Source organism: Hippoglossus hippoglossus, chromosome 4 (assembly GCF_009819705.1).
Source record: "Hippoglossus hippoglossus isolate fHipHip1 chromosome 4, fHipHip1.pri, whole genome shotgun sequence".
Classification (NCBI taxonomy): Eukaryota; Metazoa; Chordata; class Actinopteri; order Pleuronectiformes; family Pleuronectidae; genus Hippoglossus; species Hippoglossus hippoglossus.
This window is the reverse complement of record NC_047154.1, coordinates 6,626,862-6,645,068: the sequence shown is the minus strand read 5'-3', so window position 1 is coordinate 6,645,068 and position 18,207 is coordinate 6,626,862. Positions and strand designations below refer to the sequence as shown.

General features: G+C 42.1%; 3 protein-coding genes and 2 long non-coding RNA genes across 6 annotated transcripts in view; 1 reads left to right on the top strand and 4 right to left on the bottom strand.

Annotated features, from left to right (window-relative positions):
• Positions 1-1,190: 1,190 nt before the first annotated feature.
• On the bottom strand, positions 1,191-2,112 carry LOC117760179. The gene is made up of 3 exons (XR_004613632.1): positions 1,990-2,112; positions 1,399-1,537; positions 1,191-1,307 (listed from the first exon to the last, which is right to left on the bottom strand). It is a non-coding gene; the product is annotated as an uncharacterized LOC117760179 (long non-coding RNA).
• Positions 2,113-2,206: 94 nt separating this feature from the next.
• LOC117760532 (coiled-coil and C2 domain-containing protein 2A-like) lies at positions 2,207-6,577 on the bottom strand. Its single transcript, XM_034583639.1, has 12 exons — positions 6,197-6,577; positions 5,942-6,086; positions 5,332-5,411; positions 5,010-5,178; positions 4,752-4,888; positions 4,508-4,639; positions 4,030-4,239; positions 3,805-3,893; positions 3,543-3,683; positions 3,158-3,314; positions 2,703-2,971; positions 2,207-2,573 (listed from the first exon to the last, which is right to left on the bottom strand). Exons 1-12 carry the CDS (start codon positions 6,197-6,199, stop codon positions 2,207-2,209), a joined length of 1,899 nt encoding a protein of 632 aa, XP_034439530.1. The 5' UTR covers positions 6,200-6,577.
• Positions 3,290-3,825, bottom strand: LOC117760178. The gene is made up of 3 exons (XR_004613631.1): positions 3,805-3,825; positions 3,543-3,683; positions 3,290-3,314 (listed from the first exon to the last, which is right to left on the bottom strand). It is a non-coding gene; the product is annotated as an uncharacterized LOC117760178 (long non-coding RNA).
• A 7,163-nt stretch (positions 6,578-13,740) lies between the features above and the next one.
• Positions 13,741-17,386, top strand: nipa2 (NIPA magnesium transporter 2). 2 transcript variants are annotated; one of them, XM_034583936.1, is made up of 6 exons: positions 13,741-13,893; positions 14,474-14,710; positions 15,127-15,183; positions 15,592-15,682; positions 15,806-15,966; positions 16,220-17,386. In XM_034583936.1, exons 2-6 carry the CDS (start codon positions 14,572-14,574, stop codon positions 16,876-16,878), a joined length of 1,107 nt encoding a protein of 368 aa, XP_034439827.1. In that variant the 5' UTR covers positions 13,741-13,893; positions 14,474-14,571; the 3' UTR covers positions 16,879-17,386. The 2 variants fall into 2 exon arrangements, with proteins under 2 accessions (XP_034439827.1, XP_034439826.1); XM_034583935.1 differs by lacking the exon at positions 13,741-13,893 and adding an exon at positions 13,963-14,392 and having other exon boundaries at positions 14,477-14,710.
• The window catches only part of cyfip1 (cytoplasmic FMR1 interacting protein 1), a 36,836-nt gene continuing 35,968 nt past the window's right edge, over positions 17,340-18,207 (bottom strand). Inside the window, exon 31 of the mRNA XM_034583930.1 lies at positions 17,340-17,965. Coding sequence (XP_034439821.1) covers positions 17,801-17,965 — 165 coding nt within the window. The 3' untranslated portion in view covers positions 17,340-17,800. The remainder of the gene's footprint in view (positions 17,966-18,207) is intronic.

The window sequence follows — 18,207 nt, the reverse complement described above, 5'->3', positions numbered from 1 at the left end:
GAACTTGGGATCTGGGATCAAAGGAAATATCAAGATAGAAATTATTCACATCTTTATGCTAAAAAAAAAAGTCGGATAATGTAAATGACCCGATGTGAGAATATCACAGGATATTACCGTGTGCGATTTGGCTTTTTTAAGATGCTTTTAACGTAGTGGATGCAAAACTTGAAAAATAAGATATACCATACACGTAGGAGACACTGATGAAGGTGTGAATTTGGAAAGACAGAGATTCGAGAGCTTCTGGTGATACTACCGATGCAGGTGACTATGTGCTGTAACACGTGAAAAACAAGTAATCGCCGCAGCCCAATTAGTTGGTGCGTTCAAGAGGGTATGGAAAGCCAAACGGCCCAAAAACATGTGCATTTGTAACGCGCAAACTACATGTAAATAACAAGTTGACAAAACGTTGATGAATGCAGTTGAAGCTAAATTTTTTTTTTTTGACGAAAGATAAGTCAGAAAAGTGCAATCTAAATATTACATTTTTATCAGCTTGACAAAAAAAGGACCTTTGGTAGGCTATTTTAAGTTGTAAGAGAGTCCCCCTGGGTTTACAAAAATGGTTCAACCTTATGGCTCAGGAGCCAATGAGACCTCGAGGCAGTGGGCAAGTTGTCATATGGCTTAAATAAATATGAAATTTACATCTGAGATCGAACGTCATTAATGCATTGCAAGTGTTGTTTGCGCATTACAAATTCACATTAATTTGTTATGCTTTCCATATCCCAACACTTTATACTTCTCGTAACGCGTCAGTAAGCCGACAACAGCACCCGATCTCAAGTCTTATCTCATTTCAGTTAAATCAAAGTTTTGTCTCATGAAAACATACAGGGTGATGGGTTCAGGTACGTAGGGGAAAAGTAACATATGTAATATCTGTCAGTGGCACACTGTTAGAGAGAGAATATATCATATATACTTCTTTAAGGCCTTGCTCCTTTGAAACATCTTCTCTAATGCTACCTACAAGAGCATTACTTACTTTACAACAACAAACTCCTGAACAAAACAGTTTTACAGCTGAAAATGTAATGTGGCAATGTGTAAATACAGTAAAGTACTTACTTCAAGTACAAAAGTTTCATGAATTTGTTATTTCTATTTAAGAAAATCTCCCTCCCGAGATCAGGAACACATTTGTAATCTTCAGACTCTGCAACATCATGGTTCCTGAGCCTGAGCAGTTGCGATCGTTTCAACTCCAACACTTCATCGGTCACAAAGTAAAACTCCTCCTGTAGCTGCTCTAGTCGGAAGTACTCAGGAGCGTGCACCTCTTCACTTCTGGCCACCTGGTGAACCACAGATACAAAGAAAGAATGAGCAAGTTTAATTCTCCAGGATCGTTGAGATGTTTGAACAGCTCTTTGTTGTGGCACCCACTTTTAGCAGCTGCATGATAGAAGCATTGTTTGGGTCGTTGGGGTCCAGTTGTAACTGTTTGGCCCACTCCACAGTTTTTTTCATGTCATCGAGTTCACATCCCCCGATAGATGTGACAGCATCAAGACGGCGCAGGCCACTAAGACAAAGAAAGTGAAAGTGAAAAAACTGCTCAAAGCTATAGTGTGCTTGGGGAGTTTGCGACATAGAGAAGATACAGAGTTTAGAGACAGATTTTAATAACCAAACGGGTGTTTTGCTGTTTTAGCCCATAAACTTCAGACTGCAAACACAATACAGAACTATGGACTATTTCCTTCCGCATATTATGAGTCACTTAATTGCATGAGGAATGAGCCTTCAGAATCATTTAAGAGCTTTTGTTATCAAAAATATGGACACATTGGAAAGTCAGATCAACACAGAAGCTTGTCAGAAACTTGCTGCATAAACTTTGACATAAAAATAAATACAGTTTCAAGTTGCTATGTTTACATGATTCTGACATAATCCAGAAACCACTGGCTGGCTGGAGAGTAGGAAGGAATAAAACATGCATGACCACCAATACTGCTTTTGAAGTGATATTACCTGTGTATGCCACCAGGTTGGTGAGACACAGGAGGGGCGAGTGGTACATCATCCTCCCCAATACCCCAGGAAACACAACAGGACAGTTTACCAGAGGTCAGCAGGGTCTGTTTGTTACTGCCATCAGGCTTGAATGCCAGGGGGACATCTGACGAGCCAGACAGACAGACAGACAGACAGACAATAAATAATGTGTTACTGAAATGAAAGGGACTTTTCACATCTGAACTGGTGTCAAATGAAGACATTTACCACTTCCAACTCCTTCATGGTCAAACATCACTCTCTGGTTGCTGCTGAACTCAAATTCCTCAAGAGGGACACGGCCCGTTAAGGCAGAAGGTTCTGGCACTGGGACGAACACTTGAGTCAGGAGGGAACACGATGATCCAATCTTTTCCACAACCTGCAATGTGATGCTTTGAGGAGAATTAACTATCTTGAGATTAAAGATCTGACCAAAGTGCACTCTGAAATCAGTGTCCAGGAAGCGGCTGTCAGTTTGGGAAGCTCGTTTGCCATTGTAAAGGATCTTGATGATAATAGAGTGCCTCTCAACATCCTGTCTGCGAGCTACCTCCGCCCTTCAACAAAGAAAAAACCAAAACTCAACATAAATTGAACATGAAAAGAATGAATGATACACAGAGTATAAGTTAAAAGTTAAAATCTTCTGTAAGAAACCCAGACTTTCTCCATGATTGTGCTCGTACCTGGGGCAGCGGTCATTGGCCGTGATGTTTCCAGATGCATGCAGCTCAGGAATCAGGACGGACTCTCCTGGTTTCCTGCGTATCCTGGAAGCTTTCTCTCTGACTTGCTGCTCTATAGAGTCAAAGTCTGGCCTCTCGGGAGGCTCAGGCTTTGGACAGTCTTCTTCCTCAGGCCCTTCTGATTCACTCAACTCCTGGTCTTCATCTTCTTCTGTGTCATCCTGTAACTGGCCCTTCTTCTTCTTTTTTCTCTTCTTCTTTTTGGCTTTCTGCAAACAAAGAGATATAAGTGTTGGTATCACTATATTTTCATATTTACACAGTCAACAAGGCCATGCAGATTTTTTTCTATAAGCTTAAGATATAAATAAACAGAGTTTATTTGTACAGTAGCATACAATATGTTCAGATGTCACTAACTAATCCAAGCAAATAAATATTGAATAGTTAGGCACCTGTTTTCTTCTTGAGAGCTTCCACTCTGCCAGCTGTTTCTTGTACTCTGCCAGCTTTCGTTGGTAGTCCTCCTCACTCTCAGCCTCCAATTCCACAACTTCTGCCGAGATTTCATCCTCAAACACCTGTTCATCTGACGCCTGGTCTACATTCTCTCTGGAGCAAATGTGGAAAACACAGCACATTAGTTGTTGTGAAACTTATTTATTCAAATGGGATAAACCCCTGGAGTTGCACCAACTCATTTTCGAGGGGGTCCCATTAGTCACAGGATTACAAGAATCTGTGGTTAACAAGAAGATACATTATCCAGTAGACATGGGTAGGGGAGGGGTCGTGAATATAGGAATCACATTGTATTTGGTAAAAATTACAGAGCATTACTTTCTGAGGAAGAGCTTGTAGGGTGTGTTGGTGAACGTCTGGAACTCTCTCAGGGCCTTGATCTCCTTCCACACTTTAATTATGTTCTTCAGCAGAGTCCGGTCTTTCTCCTGCTCGCTGTCTCGTAGCTGCCGAGTATTTCTACGGTATTAAGAGGGACAAACATGCAGCAGGAATATTAATAGTCATAGTGATTAAAGTAGAGTAGAGGTAGATGTCTGGACAGGACACAGATGGGAGAGACAAGATCTGGGAAACTCACCGAATCTCCAGACTGTAATCAAATATCCTCTGCTGCATGGGCTGAGTGAGGCTCTGCATATTCCGCAGTGCACTCCTCAACCCATTCAACTGCAGCCGACAGAAAACACACACGCACATATATATTTAAGTTATATTTAAGTTGTAAGTGTACTGAAGGATGTAAAGACATTTTATAATATTGGTGACCTTACTTTCATATTTACAAGCAGCTTATGGAGTTTACCTTGTCAGTCAAGTGTCCTGTCAGGTTATTGTGCTGCCTGGTGAGGTACTGGTCGTACAGCTGAGCTAGCCGGGCTCCCAGGACATGTTCGCGACTGAAGAGTGGGTGATGGGAGAAGATCAGCCCAGAAACATCAACATCAAGTTGGTAGTCTCCCTCAGGATCCAATGTACCATCATTGCACTTGTTTTCATATTTGGACCTCGTTGCCTGGAGGATTGAAAAAAATCATCATCATCCAACAACACAACCAATTTTAGGGTATCTCCTTGGGCTTTAGGAAACTGTAATTGACATTTTTAACCATTTTATGACATTTATTAAACCAAACAAAAATCAGCAGATTAATAATCAAAATAATCGTTAGCAGCATTCACACTTTTGTTTCTTGTAATACATGACATAAAGAGCAATGGAAATGCACTTTGCTTTAGATTTGGCAAATGGATGTGGTGATCAAAGTGGGTCTGTGTCTGACCTTCCTGTATACAGTTTGCAGAGCAGGGTCCAGGTCCTCCTCCATGTGGAAGAGAGGGGGTCTTGTGGATGATTCCTTAACGGGGTCCGGCAGAGCCATGATCCTCCTGTCGTCTCCAATCCACTTCTTTCCCTTAATAAATTATAATAAATAAATGAATAGTAGAAATAGATATTAAGACAATTCCTGGAAGGTTCAGAGCCAGTGACATAGTTAAACTGTCTAGTATGTTGCTTGAGATTACCTCTTCCATTTTTAAAATGCGGTTCTCCAGAATGTTCTCATTAGTCTGGGACATAGGGGGCCTTTTTCCCACATACAGACCCTCATCCTCGAGATAACGGGGCCTCGTGTTTTCAGGCAGTTTAATGAAGGCTGGCACTGTGACAACAATAAATAAAACATAAAATATAGTTATTATGCTGCAAAGAATATAAAAAATGACCATTGGGTTTTTTAAGAGATGTGGGTGTGTATCAGGTGGTTTAGTGCGTTTGAGTACCTGGTCGAGAACTTGGTGTAAACAGAAGCTTCCTTTCTCTCTGGATACGTTTTTGATGGCTGACATACTCTGCTTTCCTCACTTCCAGGAAGTCTTGGGATGACTTTTCAATGAGGAATAAATCTGCCCCTGGAGAGGCCTCCTCCAGCACAAGTCTCCGACCTTTAGACTGGAACACAAGAGGCCATTCATTACGCATCAACACTTTAATCAAGGATTGGCACGTTTTTATCAAACAATTTGGTTTTTTAAGTGGTATCTTTCAAGTTCTTATTCAAAAACAAAAGCTGGGTAGTGTGGAAAAAAATGAAATTGGAATTACCATGGCTGATCTCAGTCTTTCTTTCAAGTGTTTTTTGATAGAATTATCTAAACGCTCAGAGCCAGTAGTTTGTTGCATTTCTGAGGAGAGACCAAGGAGAAGGAAGCACATCACAAAACAACAATATATATATATATTACTTAGCATTTTAAAGAAATAATTAAAGTTTATTGACTATAAAACATTTGACAGAGAAAACACAAAAAACTCAACTACATAACACCCTTATACACGATGACCCAAAGACCAGTTGGAATAAATGAGTATTTTACAGGTGTCATTAGAGGCCACAGAACATGAGTCTATAGGAAAACCATTTTGTATAGCACATGTTATCCAATCTCTGTACTGAGGGACTTAATATCTTACACCCAATGTTGGCCTAACGTGCCTGATCAGCATCTCAGATTAGCTTACTTATTCTTTTACAAGATATTTTCAGATTTTAAGTGTTATTTCGTTTTGGTTTTTCTTATTTCATTAGACAGTTGTTTTGTGGTTGCATTGTGAGAAGTGTAGGTCTCTATATTGAGGCATCTCCATGAACTTAAAAATAAAGACTCAGAGACGTCTAAGAAGTATAAGAGGTGAGACAGATTCAGACACCAACCTTTCCAAGAACCAGTTGGAGGTCTGGAACCAACAACTGGCTCTGCTGCCTTCTCAGCTGATTCCTCATTTTCACTGTGGTGCTGGATCAGGGATAGCTCTTCCACATCATCATTGGACTCCTGGGCTGAAGACTGCTCAAGCAGCTAATATTTAGCAAGAAATGCAGCAGTGATTAGCCCCTTTACTGTTTGGCCTCATAAATGGAGACAGATTAAGGATAGGAGAATTGAGAGAGTGCCAGAACAATACTTACCATTGTCTTCCGCCTCTGTCTCTCCTCTTTGAATCTGCATTTCAGTATCTCCGCCGGATTTTCCCTGCTGTCTCGACATTCCTGGTGTAGCACAAGCACAAACACAGTAAAGGAAAACAGCAACAACAGAACTGCAGACACTAACTCTACCTACATCCCCAATGCTTATTAACACAGCTAGCTAGAAGAGGGTTAGTTTGCATGGAGGAAGATAGAGGGAGTGGTTGTGTCAGATAGGCCTGACATACTGTACAAGAGGTCAACTACAGCCTACTGTCTACAGGAAGAAACGCACACACACTTTCATTGAGGTTTGCTGTTCCCCCTCACTCAACTTGGTAGACAGAACCAACATTTTTCTGGACTAAAATGTAATGCTGAAAATGTATTGTGAATACTGAGAGGCTGAAATGATTTGCTGAACGTGGCTGAAAATGTATGAAGACTAAAGGTGAGGCCAAGATGAAACGAATGTGGGGATGTTGAGTTGAGATGATGTGATGTTAGTTTGGTGGGTAAGTTCAAGGTTGCTGTGACATCACAAGACACAATTGCCTTGCAAGCACAATATTTCAACGAGTGTTTCTGGGATGTTTGTCCTTTAAAGTTCATCCACATAGGAAGCCACCCCTGCACTAGTTTAAATACCAGCGGTACGGCCATGTTGTGCAGCTGCATGTCGAGGAATTAGAAGATGTAATAAATGTGGGGGTGAACATAAGATTTTTGATTGTAAAGAAAGGGTGGTCAAGTGTGGCAGTTGTGGTGGAGGATATATTGCTGGGAGTCGTGTTTTGATGGTAGGAGATCAAGAAGTTGTAAATAATAGGGAGAAAGCCGACCTATTGGTCAGGAGTTTTTAGAAAGTACATAGTGTCAGATATGTGGGTAGAGAGGGGATTCTGAGGAGAGGAACAATGCTTGAGCATGAAGGACACAAACTAGAAGTAAACAATGATAATAGTGATGGGATAAATGTTTTATTTTTATACAAGAGCTGCAACGTGCAATAAGACGATGGTCAAAATCATGGAGGTATTAGAATTAGAAGAGATGAGATGTTGTCTCTTCCTCCCATGTCATCCTGCTGATATCAAGATGATGGGCATCTGACAATTATTTGAATTCTCTCAGTTTTAGATTTAACCTCCATTGTAGCATTTATCACCCCTGCTATGAAAGTGACTAGCTTCTTCAAGTCAACATTCACTTTCCCCTCTGTGTCTTGTTCTGATTCTTTTGTGACTTGCTTCCCTGCTCTGTTTCTCTCCTCATTGACTCCTCTGTGATTTATCCTTTTCACAGCTTTTGCATTCACCGTCTTGTCATCTCTAACCTGTTGTACTCCTCCTCTGTGGTATGATTTAATTTCCTTCATTAGTCCTCAGACTGGCACCTCCAAGCTTAACGTGCATTAAAAAAAAGACTTGACTGGAGTTGCTCCATCAAAAGATGGAGGAAGATCAAAGGAGTGTGAGGATGTCACAATCCAAAGGAATTGGTAGATATTCAAAGGAATAGCTTTGATCTTCCTCCATCATTAACTAAGTTTTGGGTGAACTATCCCTTTAAGGTGAATGAAGAATATATGTACAGGACCAGGTAGCAGATGAACAAAGACTGTAGTGTATGAATAAATATGTATGCAGGAGATAAATATAAAGAGAGATTATGAGTTAAGGTGAATACTTAAGGTGAATACTGATAATGGTGAATTAATGTAAAAGATCGGTAGCAGCAGATGAATAATTATTGTAGCGTATTAATAAATATATATATACAGCAGATGTGTTATAGATAAATAAATATTGCAGTGGATAAGTAAATCTAAAGATGATGAGTAAATATAATAATATAGTAGCTATGTGTGAAAAAGATGGAGCCCAGGTACTTGTACTCGTCAATGGCTTCACACGGCCCCCTTGGATTGTGGTGGTGGCCCCTGCCAGTTCCCTCTGCCTGTTTGAAAAGGTCACAACGATCTCTTTGGTTTTGCTGAAGTTCAGTTCCAAGCAAGAGCTGTCACACACCACTCCAAAAACTCCTGCAGAACTGGCCCGTGGTGCTGTGAGGGCCTGATAGCAGAGACAGAAGAACTGTGTCATCAGAATACCTAACCAGGTGACAATTGGTCTGTGTGGATCTGAAGTCATCGGTGTAAAGGATGAAGAGCAGTGGTGAGAGCACACAGCCCTGAGGGGAGCCAGAGGAGGTGAAATGGAGATGGGACAAGATGTTGTTGCCCAGGACTCTCTGTGAACTATTGATGAGAAAGTCTAGTGTCCACAGGATGAGTTGATCGTCTAGATGGAGGCAGGAGGAGACTTTGTCAGCCAGGATATGAGGCTGCAGGGTGTTGAGTGCAGAGGGGAAGTCTGCGAAGAGGAGTCTAACTGAGGTGTTGGGGTGCTCCATATGTTTGTGCATAGTGTTCATGATGTAATTTTTAGCATCGTTGACGCCTCTACCTGCTCCATATGCAAATTCGAGTGGGTCCATCAGGGAGTCAGTTACTTTGATGATGTGGTGTTACAGCATATGACCCTCTCAATGGTCTTCATCACAAGGGAAGTGAAAGCCACTGGAGATTTGGTGGTGCTTTTCTTGGGGATTGGGAAGACTGCGGAGTGTTTCCACAGCTGGGGGACTTTGCTGCTGTCCATGAAGCTCTAGAACAGGATCTGCTGCTCAGCACTTTTCATAATATTGCGCAGGTGGAAGAAAGCTGTCCTAGAGACTTGTTTTATATGTGGGTTTAATGACATGTCCTGGTCAAACATGACTCAAAGGTTCCTCACAGTAGAGCTAGGGGGGCCAAGCTAATACCATCCAAGATGACTATCTGGTCAGACAGACTGTTTCTCTGAGATGTTTAGAGCCAATTACAATGACCTTGGTTTTGTCTAAATGTTGAAGTAAAATGTTCTGGGTCATCCAGGCCTTGATGTTCTTGAGACATTTTGAAGTTAAACTAAGTGATTTTGAATTGACTTCAACTTATTTTACAGATTTAATTAAATTTGTTGTTCTGATTACTTCAAACTGTTTTATTACTTCGCCAGTACTTTAGTCTGAATGCATTTGTAATTTAAACGTCTTGCTGTCTTGCCTTCATGCGTCAGTAAAGGTTTGAGTTTTACAATTTCCCGGGTCTATGAATGCAGCATCAATGTCTGACTAGCCTGACTAAAAGCCGGTCAGTCTCCTTCAGCTCTAACAGAGGAGGTCGGAACGAAATGTAAATATTAACTCAGGGTAAGTCTTACATTTTAGTGATAAACATGTTTCTGCGGCAGTTTGTATACTTAGCTACTCTTATTTGGAACCTGGGTTTCATGTTCTGTGTAATACTCCAGTCAGCTAATTTTGTTAGCAAACAAAAGTGTAGCGAACAAGGGGCTGACTTATTGAGAGACTGCAGTGGCGTACCCAGCGTTATGGGCGGGCAGCAGGGGGCCAGGCCTGCCCATCTGTGAATTTGGCCCCCCTAGGGGAAACAGAATTATTATTATATTGTCATATTAGTTTGTGGAATAACATTTTTTATTTGGGGTTGGAAGTCTGCATGAATTGGCTGTGTCTGATTATGTAAGGTCAAACTGCACCCCCTGCTGCTGATCTGCGATGGTTTTGAGTTGCGTGTACCAACGTTAGTGACGTCAACTTCTCAAGAGTTTACCATCTTTTTTCAGTAGCATATCATGCTTTGCTTTGGCCATCGTCTGGTTAGCTAGCTTTAAGTACTAGCAATAGTGTTTTGCCATGAAATGGATATAAGAAAATGGTTTTACAGCTTGTGAACACTGGGTGAGAGTGTTTTTAGGCCCTGTGCACCGAAAATGTGTTCATGGTGCTGAGTGAGTGACTGGAGTGCGCTGAGCAGGCGAAGGCTACTATTAGCCTAACTGGAACCACTCCTGTTGATTGCGAATTCACTGTCGCCCGACAGCTCATTCTCAAACCCACTGACAGTTCCACACTTCCAGATGCTGGGAAATGGACATTGAAAACACTGCTCAGTGATTTGCAGAGGGCCCTTGAGGCAATGCCAAGTGTCCTCACAGCATTTAAGGTTGCCCTAACCTTCAGAGCTTCCACTGATTTATGTGAGAACTCTTTTCCACTTTGAAAAATGTGTTCACTGACCACAGAAGAAGCATGTCACATCCCAGGAAAGCTCATTTAATTCAACTTGTTTGTGAGAAGGACCTAGCCAAGAAATGCAAGACAGAGTGGAAAGACATTTTCCACTCATCTGGGAAGCCCCGGCTGCAGCTTTATTAGACTTTCGTAAAGTTGGACATGCCTGAGCTATAGATGTGCAGTAAGTTGGCCATAGTCCCTCAAATAACCTTTTGTGTTATTTGTTTTCCTGAACGGTCTTCCAGGTCACATAAAGATGAAATATTTGGTCTTTTCCCTGTATATTTGCCAATATTGAATAATAGGATTGTGAGACAGTAAAATGAAAGAAATGCCCCCAGCGCTGCACTCTGTCCATAATCCTGCTTGTTCGATGTGTAGTGCTGTCCATGGTGCTGATGCAGCTGTCAGGATGTCGCTGTTTTAATGACTTTATTTTTCACTAATAACTGACTAAAGGCCTCTGACTATTTGTGAATAAATTGTAAGGTTTATTAGACCAAATGACTTACTTACATACTTGTCATTCTTATAAATAATAGGCTGCACTATCAGGTCCCATTCATATTGACAAACGAATTTCAAGTTTTATCGTTAAAAATAGCCCACAGGATATAGTAAATAAGTGTGTCATTTCATGGTAGTCTTTTAATATATATTATATAAATTTGATTGTCAGGGCCCGCCTATAAAAGCCAAAGGCCCGGCCAGTTACTTTCTTCTGGCTCCGGGATTGTGCAGTGGGCTCAGTTTTACAGTTAGAGAGGAAAGATACTATATCCTCTAAAACTAGATCACTGTTACCAGTCATGTTATGTTTGCTGTCAGAAAGGGTGCTCAAAGGTAGGCTATATTCAGACAAGAGCAAACCCGGTGTTGTGCAGAGTTCTTCCTGCCCGCTGAGAACTGCGTACACCTCGCGGGAGCACGCACAGCTACAAGGAAAAGACGCAACAAGATGTAACCATCTCTACGGCAATGTACTGTTTAAATGCTTAATATCTAATCTAATAATAAACAACACTTAAAATCAAAGTGTGATAGGAAAAAATGTGTTTTAGCAAATGCTTTATTTGATTGAGTTAGGCAGTTTGGGATTTTTCCACCAACAAACTCATCCTCAGAAATACTGACTGATCAGATCGATTGCAAGAAAATTCTTCTTCAACTGAGTCTTGTATAGCCCATATTCACAAATTACAATTTGTCTCATAGGACTCAACAAGGTGTGACATCCTCTGTCCTTTGCCCTCAGCAAGAGTGCAGAAAAACTACCAAAAACTAGAAACCTCAGAGATCCCTCTCCCAGGACAGACAGAAGTGCAATGGATGCTAGTCTGACGTTCTCTAATCTAGACAGAGTCTTATCACATGACGATGGTTGACATGGAGTCAACAGATGTTAAAAAGGTTCTGGATGACGTGTCAACGTAGGCATGACAACACACAACAGACATGTCAACATTTCTGTGAGAGAATGGGCTAGCAAGAGAGAGAGACAAGTGCTGCTGCACACAGAAAACAATGGATACAAACACAGAGTTTGGGGATCTTTTGTTATGAGAAATATAAAGCAATTACAGATCGTTATGAAACTGTGTCGAGATGAAAACTGATATTCAAAATGAACCAAACAAGATTTATGTCCATAAAAAAGGAAAAAGACGATGTGGCCGGTGGGCAAATGATATAATCGGTATGTGCCTTAACACCTATAACACTGGTAACCCCATTGTCCACTACTGAGTAGCAGCATTACTTGCTGCGTGTCTGAGCATATGACACGTGGAATAGACCATTACATGGCTGCATTAAATGAAGCAATGCTGCCATCTACAGTGCTGAGAGCATTGTAGACGATGCAGTCTGAGTGCGCTCTGCTGGACAAACTAAGTATTAACACCATTTTCCACAGCCAAAGCCTTTTTTGAAGCGTTTACTCTAAAAAATAAAAGTTCTCCTATTGGCACATATCTGCACACATAAACGTCTGAGAAAAGGCTCATATCATATCAAAGGTTTTCCTTGTTTGCCTTATATTTGTAATGCTTGTCTTAATAACGGTTGGCAAACAACTTATAGGTGCATTACCGCCACCTTCTGGAAAGGAGTGTGGTTCAGCAAGGTTATTAAATATAATTGGGTTAAATTCTTCTAATTCCCGTGTTTTCAAAAAATCTGAGTACAGCCCTGTATTATACGTCAGCTGGCATTTCTCTAATACCCAGTGTCAAGTCCTCTGGAGTGTCACTCGGAGTTCCTGGGTCTGTTGCTGGAATATTCATTGTCTTCCATTCATACTTCAAACATTTGAGCCACAGAGGGAGAGAGAACTTGTTTGGACGTGTGTTCTGGGCTCAAACAATAAACCGTGTTCAATGAGTTGTATACCTTTTGAGAACCCATTTATTGACATCACTACAATGTTAGTGTTGTTCATCATCATCATTATTGTGTCCACCTTAGCAAATAAGAACCAGTGCATATTCCAGTTCATCACAGACCAGTGTCCATTAGCCAATTCATTTAAACACAATGTAACCACACACCACTCTGACCCAGTCAAATAACAGTTTACTTCCCCATCACACAGGGGAGGCCTGCTGCTCCTCACCTGGAGCTGAGCCATGTGCACTTCCTTTGAAACTGCTCCTTCCAGTGTTCAAATAATATACTACATGTGGTCCCCGGGGGACTGCAGAAACATAACATAAAACAAAAGCTATATTATGGCTCCATCCCTTTACAACAGCATTACTCCCTGGATCCTCCATATGCATGCTCTCCACCACATCTTCCACACCTCTGCTTCCCCTTGCACACAGATCCAGTAGTTTCATGTTCAGTAGGTGTGCAGTCAGTGATGCTCTGAACTCAAATCCACCAGTCATTGCTAGAAGTTATGCAGCAGAGTGTTTTATAGCAGCTGGAGTTTCAGAAATGGAGCATTTTGAATATGCATTTTGTAATTTCTCTAAAGTGATACATTACAAATGACTTATTTACAAAATATGTGCAGTCAGTGATGATCTTAACTCAAACCCACCAGTTTATTAGCAGAAGCTGTGCAGCAAAGTGTTTTATAGCAGCTGGAGTGTCAGAAATGAAGCATTTTGAATATTATGCATTTTGTAATTTCTCTAAAATGACAGATTTTCGAGTTTCAGACTTAATCCCGAGCCCCTTTTGTATTTGTTTTTGAAAGCCGGGTGTCGCTAACTCTGCAGGTCAGGTCGCTCCGGACACTTTCAGTTCTTCTAAAGGCTGGAGCACGGGGCCACTGGCCATGTAGAGCCGGCTGGTTTGAGCACAGAGAAGCGGAGGACCGATAACAGAGTGTGGACTTCAGCCTGGACACACACACACACACACACACACACACGGTCCACAGTGACAGGGTCAGGGGAGAAGGCGGAAGAAGAAGCTCGCAGTGCGACAGTCGTCAAGCGGTGTCGGAGAGTAGCAGCGAGCGGTATATGATGGTTACCCACACAGCCGGGAGGGCAGGCTGGCTGTGAGCGAACCGCGACCACTTTTGTTCTTGTCGGTGAAAAACAGGTACGTGTAGCCCCCCCGGCGTGACTCCTCGCACCCGACAACCAACTCACCCCCCCCCCACACACACACACGCCATGCTAACTGCTAACTGCCAACGTTAGCCCACCAGCTAGCACGCCTCGCCCGTGTTAGCGAGCGAGGCACACGGAGATTCTCGTAACATGTTGTGGTTTGACATGTTGTGGTTTCACAGCCACACCCGCTGGTGTCGAAACGGGGAGTATTTCTGAAACCAAGCCCGTGAAAGGACCTCTCTCGTAAACACGCCGCTACTAACATTGTCCTGTGGCACTTCCTGGATTCCTGAGTATTGAAGTAAGGACATTTACATAGTGGCTTGTCTTCTCAGTCACCTGTTTGTTTGTGTGTGTGTGTGTGTCTGTGTGTGGGGGGAGCAGTCAACAGCGACTGTAGATGAACCTGCTGTTACTCTGATGGAGTCTAACCTCACATTAAATGATGGCTTTTCCGTTTGTAATGTCACCTGCGGAGACGGTAGGTCATTACTGTTGTGATGGTGATGGTGGTGTTAATGGCAGCGGCTCGTACACGTCTTGTCTTCCTCTCTCTCTCTCTCAGGTGTCTGGGCTGCACAGAGCTGCACTGTGGGTCATCACCTTCACTGCTTAGTCGTCAATGTGACGGACCGCACCAGCGACACATCCAGCCTCACTATGGGTCAGGACAGGGGCAAGTTTGACTTCTACATCGGCCTGGGGTTGGCCGTCAGTTCCAGCATCTTCATCGGAGGCAGCTTCATCCTCAAGAAGAAAGGGCTGCTGCGGCTGGCGAGGAAGGGGTCCATGCGGGCGGGTACGGACCCTTTTTCTGATCTGTTTTAACTTCACAAATAACCTGACACCAGGAAACTCGTTAGGCTTTGTCAGGTGCGATCGGGCACTCCCTGATCCAGTTGAGCAACGCTGAAAGGAAGCTAAGAGGTCAAACCACTGGTGACAGATTTGAAATACAAGATGACATTTCTGGCCTGCCTGGTTCTTTCCACATGTGAAGAGAGAGAGAGAGAGAGAGTGAGAGTGTGTGTGTGTGTGTGTGTGTGTGTGTGTGTGTGTGTGTGTGTGAGTAAACAAGACACTCTTAACAACTCTTGTAATCATTAACCTCATTACTTTTTCACTTGACCTTTAACTCGTATCCAGGGCAGCTGTCAGGTCTACATAATTCATGGTATTTAAATGTGCTATAATATTTCTTTGTTTCCTCTCCAGGCCAGGGTGGTCATGCATATCTAAAAGAGTGGCTATGGTGGGCTGGTTTATTATCAAGTAAGTGATGACACTGGATTCAAATATTCACAGGTTAAGTCGTGTGTGGATGACAAGTTTGGAGCAGAATTTAAGTTTGTTAAAAACATTGGTCAGACTTCTCAGTTTCATGTAACCGTTTCAGTTAAAGGATATTTAAAATGATAGTTGTAAATACCGTTGAAAACCCTTCCACCTAACCTTGATGTCTAAAAATATCAAACCAAGTTTAACTCGTATTGCCAACCCCCTGCAAATTACAACACCTGTGCGTGCATGCAAATCTTTCTTTGTACTGAATATAGTTACAACACACATTAAGTGTGTGTGTTCAGTAGAGTAAGCCTCAGGCAGTATTTCAGTGTCTGCCTTCATTACGACATAGTGATCCTTCTCGTATTCACCTGGATGTGTGTTGATCCCTGGCAGTGGGGGCCGGTGAAGCAGCCAACTTCGCAGCCTATGCCTTCGCTCCTGCGACTCTGGTGACGCCACTGGGAGCCCTCAGTGTGCTTGTGAGGTACGGACGATTCACTGCAACAACCATGTCCGACAATTTCCCCTTTTTTCCTTTCCTTGTTTGTGTTTCCTTGGGTTTGTGTAGTGGAGTCATTGTGACTGACTGTATATTATCATATTGCAGTGCGGTGCTGTCGTCCTACTTCCTCACAGAACGGCTAAACCTGCATGGGAAGCTTGGCTGCCTGCTCAGTATCCTGGGCTCCACCAACATGGTGATTCATGCGCCGCAGGAGGAAGAGATCAACAGCCTCGAGGACATGGCCAAGAAGCTGGTTGACCCAGGTACAGTACAAGCTGTGCTTCAGGGGTCCTGTCCATGTGTTTTACCTGAGTTTTGCTTCTTACTTTACCACAACATTTAAACACTAAAGCAAATATTCAAGTGAAAATAAAATATACTGTTTTTGAATTTACCCAAGGGAAATAGTTGAGAATGGCACTATTTTTTTAATTCAAGACTTAAAATAACTAATTTGTCCAGATGTATATTATCATTCATTTAATCTAACTTAAAACCTTCCTTTTTTTTCTCCAGGTTTTTTTGTCTTTGCAACTCTTGTCATCATCGTTGCGGTCATCTTCATATTTGTTGTGGCTCCACGCCACGGTCAGACCAATATCCTTGTGTATATCACCATCTGCTCGGTAATCGGGGCACTATCAGTATCCTGTGTCAAAGGACTGGGCATCGCCATAAAGGAAGCGATCGCTGGGAAACCTGTTGTGGGAAACCCGCTAGCGTGGTTCTTGCTTCTGAGTCTGGTGGCCTGTGTGAGCACGCAGATCAACTACCTGAACAAGGCTCTGGACATATTCAACACGTCCCTGGTGACGCCCATCTATTACGTGTTCTTCACCATGTCAGTGCTCACCTGCTCCGCCATCCTCTTCAAGGAGTGGGAGCACATGGGCACAGGCGACGTGATCGGCACCCTCAGTGGCTTCCTCACGATCATCGTGGGTATCTTCCTGCTCCATGCCTTCAAAGACATCAGCGTCAGCCTGTCTACTCTCGCTGTGTCAATGAGGAAGGAAGAGCGGGCCTTTCCTGCGGCCAATGGCTCGGCCTCCCACAGCACCTATGAACTGCTACATAATGAGTCCACTGAGGGCGTGGAGGACAGAGAAATGGGTTTGCCTTTTGATAGCCTCTCTAGAAGAAACGGGGCAATGACGACCTTGTTGGATCATTAAGGAACTTCTGTTTTTCCTGTCGCCCGACAGACCAGTAATGGCGTTGTTGTGGTGTATGTGAACAATAAGACAATCAGCTGTATGTGAAGAGTGACTTGGACGGACCAGTGGATTGTATTTATTGTTTAATTTGCCTTACTTTTCTCCGAATATGACCTGCTCATATTCAGTTGCAGTTAGAACTTAATTTCATTCCTCTGTAGCGTTGTAAATATGAGTTTTTTAAAAGAAATGTTTTGTTATATGTACATGCATATCCATGCACTGACTTACTTTCTATAAATCAAAGAAAAGTTTTAATATATCTTCTACAGGAGCCCCTTCTGACAGGACTATATTAAAAAGGACTAACTATGATTTGGGTTTGTCGTGATACTTGAAAGTAACAACAGTTTTTCTTGGGCGTCGTTCTGAACTCTTTTTGTAGCGTTTACATGAAAAGCTACAAAGATGAACTAATAGATTTGTTTCATATTTATTGAATTAAAAGGATTTAAAACATTTGGAACACAAGGCACAAAGAATAAATGCTTAACATGAGTATGAGCTTTGTTACTTTTCAATTTCCTTTAAGCTGTTTAGCATGCATGTTCAACAGTATAGAAAATACAAGTTTACTTTCACCCCCCACTTAAAATAGGTTACTGTTCACCCTTAATCCACCACTGCAAACCCTTAAATATTTATCTGATAAAACTAATTTCCTTTCCCTCATCTATAGCTTTATGCAAGTATAAAAAAAGAATAGCTCATTCATAAAAGGGGAGATATCTATCATTTAAGGCACAAGTGAATACAAAAAAAGTGGCCCCACTTCCTTACATTTTATGGTTCTTAGTTAATAAAGACCATAAGTAAATGAGGAATAATTGTAGATGCTGGCAGTGTTTGGAACCTCACGCTGCTCCACAGTATCCACACCTCAGCTGCTGGCAAGTGACTGGTGTATCGGAGGCTGGAAGCATCGAACGTGTTCAACCGGCATGTTCTCTCCATCTCCAGACTTCATGTACTTGTTCAGGATGGCAAATATCTCATTGTTGAGCATCTGGAATTTGCGGATTCTGTCGACCATTTTCTTAAGTGGCTGAAAGGAAAATGAAAAATATGGACACACTGAGTATCTTGTGATTTCAAGAAAAACACTTTCCTATTCTTTTTATAATCATTTTTGTACAGAAAAAGCATGAGATTGAAAGTTTTGCTCAGTATTCCATGAGACTAAGTATTTTTTTTCGGCTTTTATGGAATATTTCAACATTTTATAAACTTCGCTTTCTTGCCAGGAGTAAATAAGACACCATTTATGTCCAGTTGCTTAATTTGAAG

Excerpts from the sequence above, each read along its gene's own strand:
- LOC117760532 (XM_034583639.1), bottom strand. Across the intron at positions 4,889-5,009 it reads TACACCAAGTTCTCGACCAG|TGCCAGCCTTCATTAAACTG; the intron begins GTACTCAAACGC and ends TTGTTGTCACAG. Across the intron at positions 4,240-4,507 it reads TGCAAACTGTATACAGGAAG|GCAACGAGGTCCAAATATGA; the intron begins GTCAGACACAGA and ends TCAATCCTCCAG.
- nipa2 (XM_034583935.1), top strand. The coding sequence starts at position 14,332 with ATGGAGTCTAACCTCACATTAAATGATGGCTTTTCCGTTTGTAATGTC. Across the intron at positions 15,184-15,591 it reads GTGGGCTGGTTTATTATCAA|TGGGGGCCGGTGAAGCAGCC; the intron begins GTAAGTGATGAC and ends GATCCCTGGCAG. Across the intron at positions 15,683-15,805 it reads GCCCTCAGTGTGCTTGTGAG|TGCGGTGCTGTCGTCCTACT; the intron begins GTACGGACGATT and ends ATCATATTGCAG.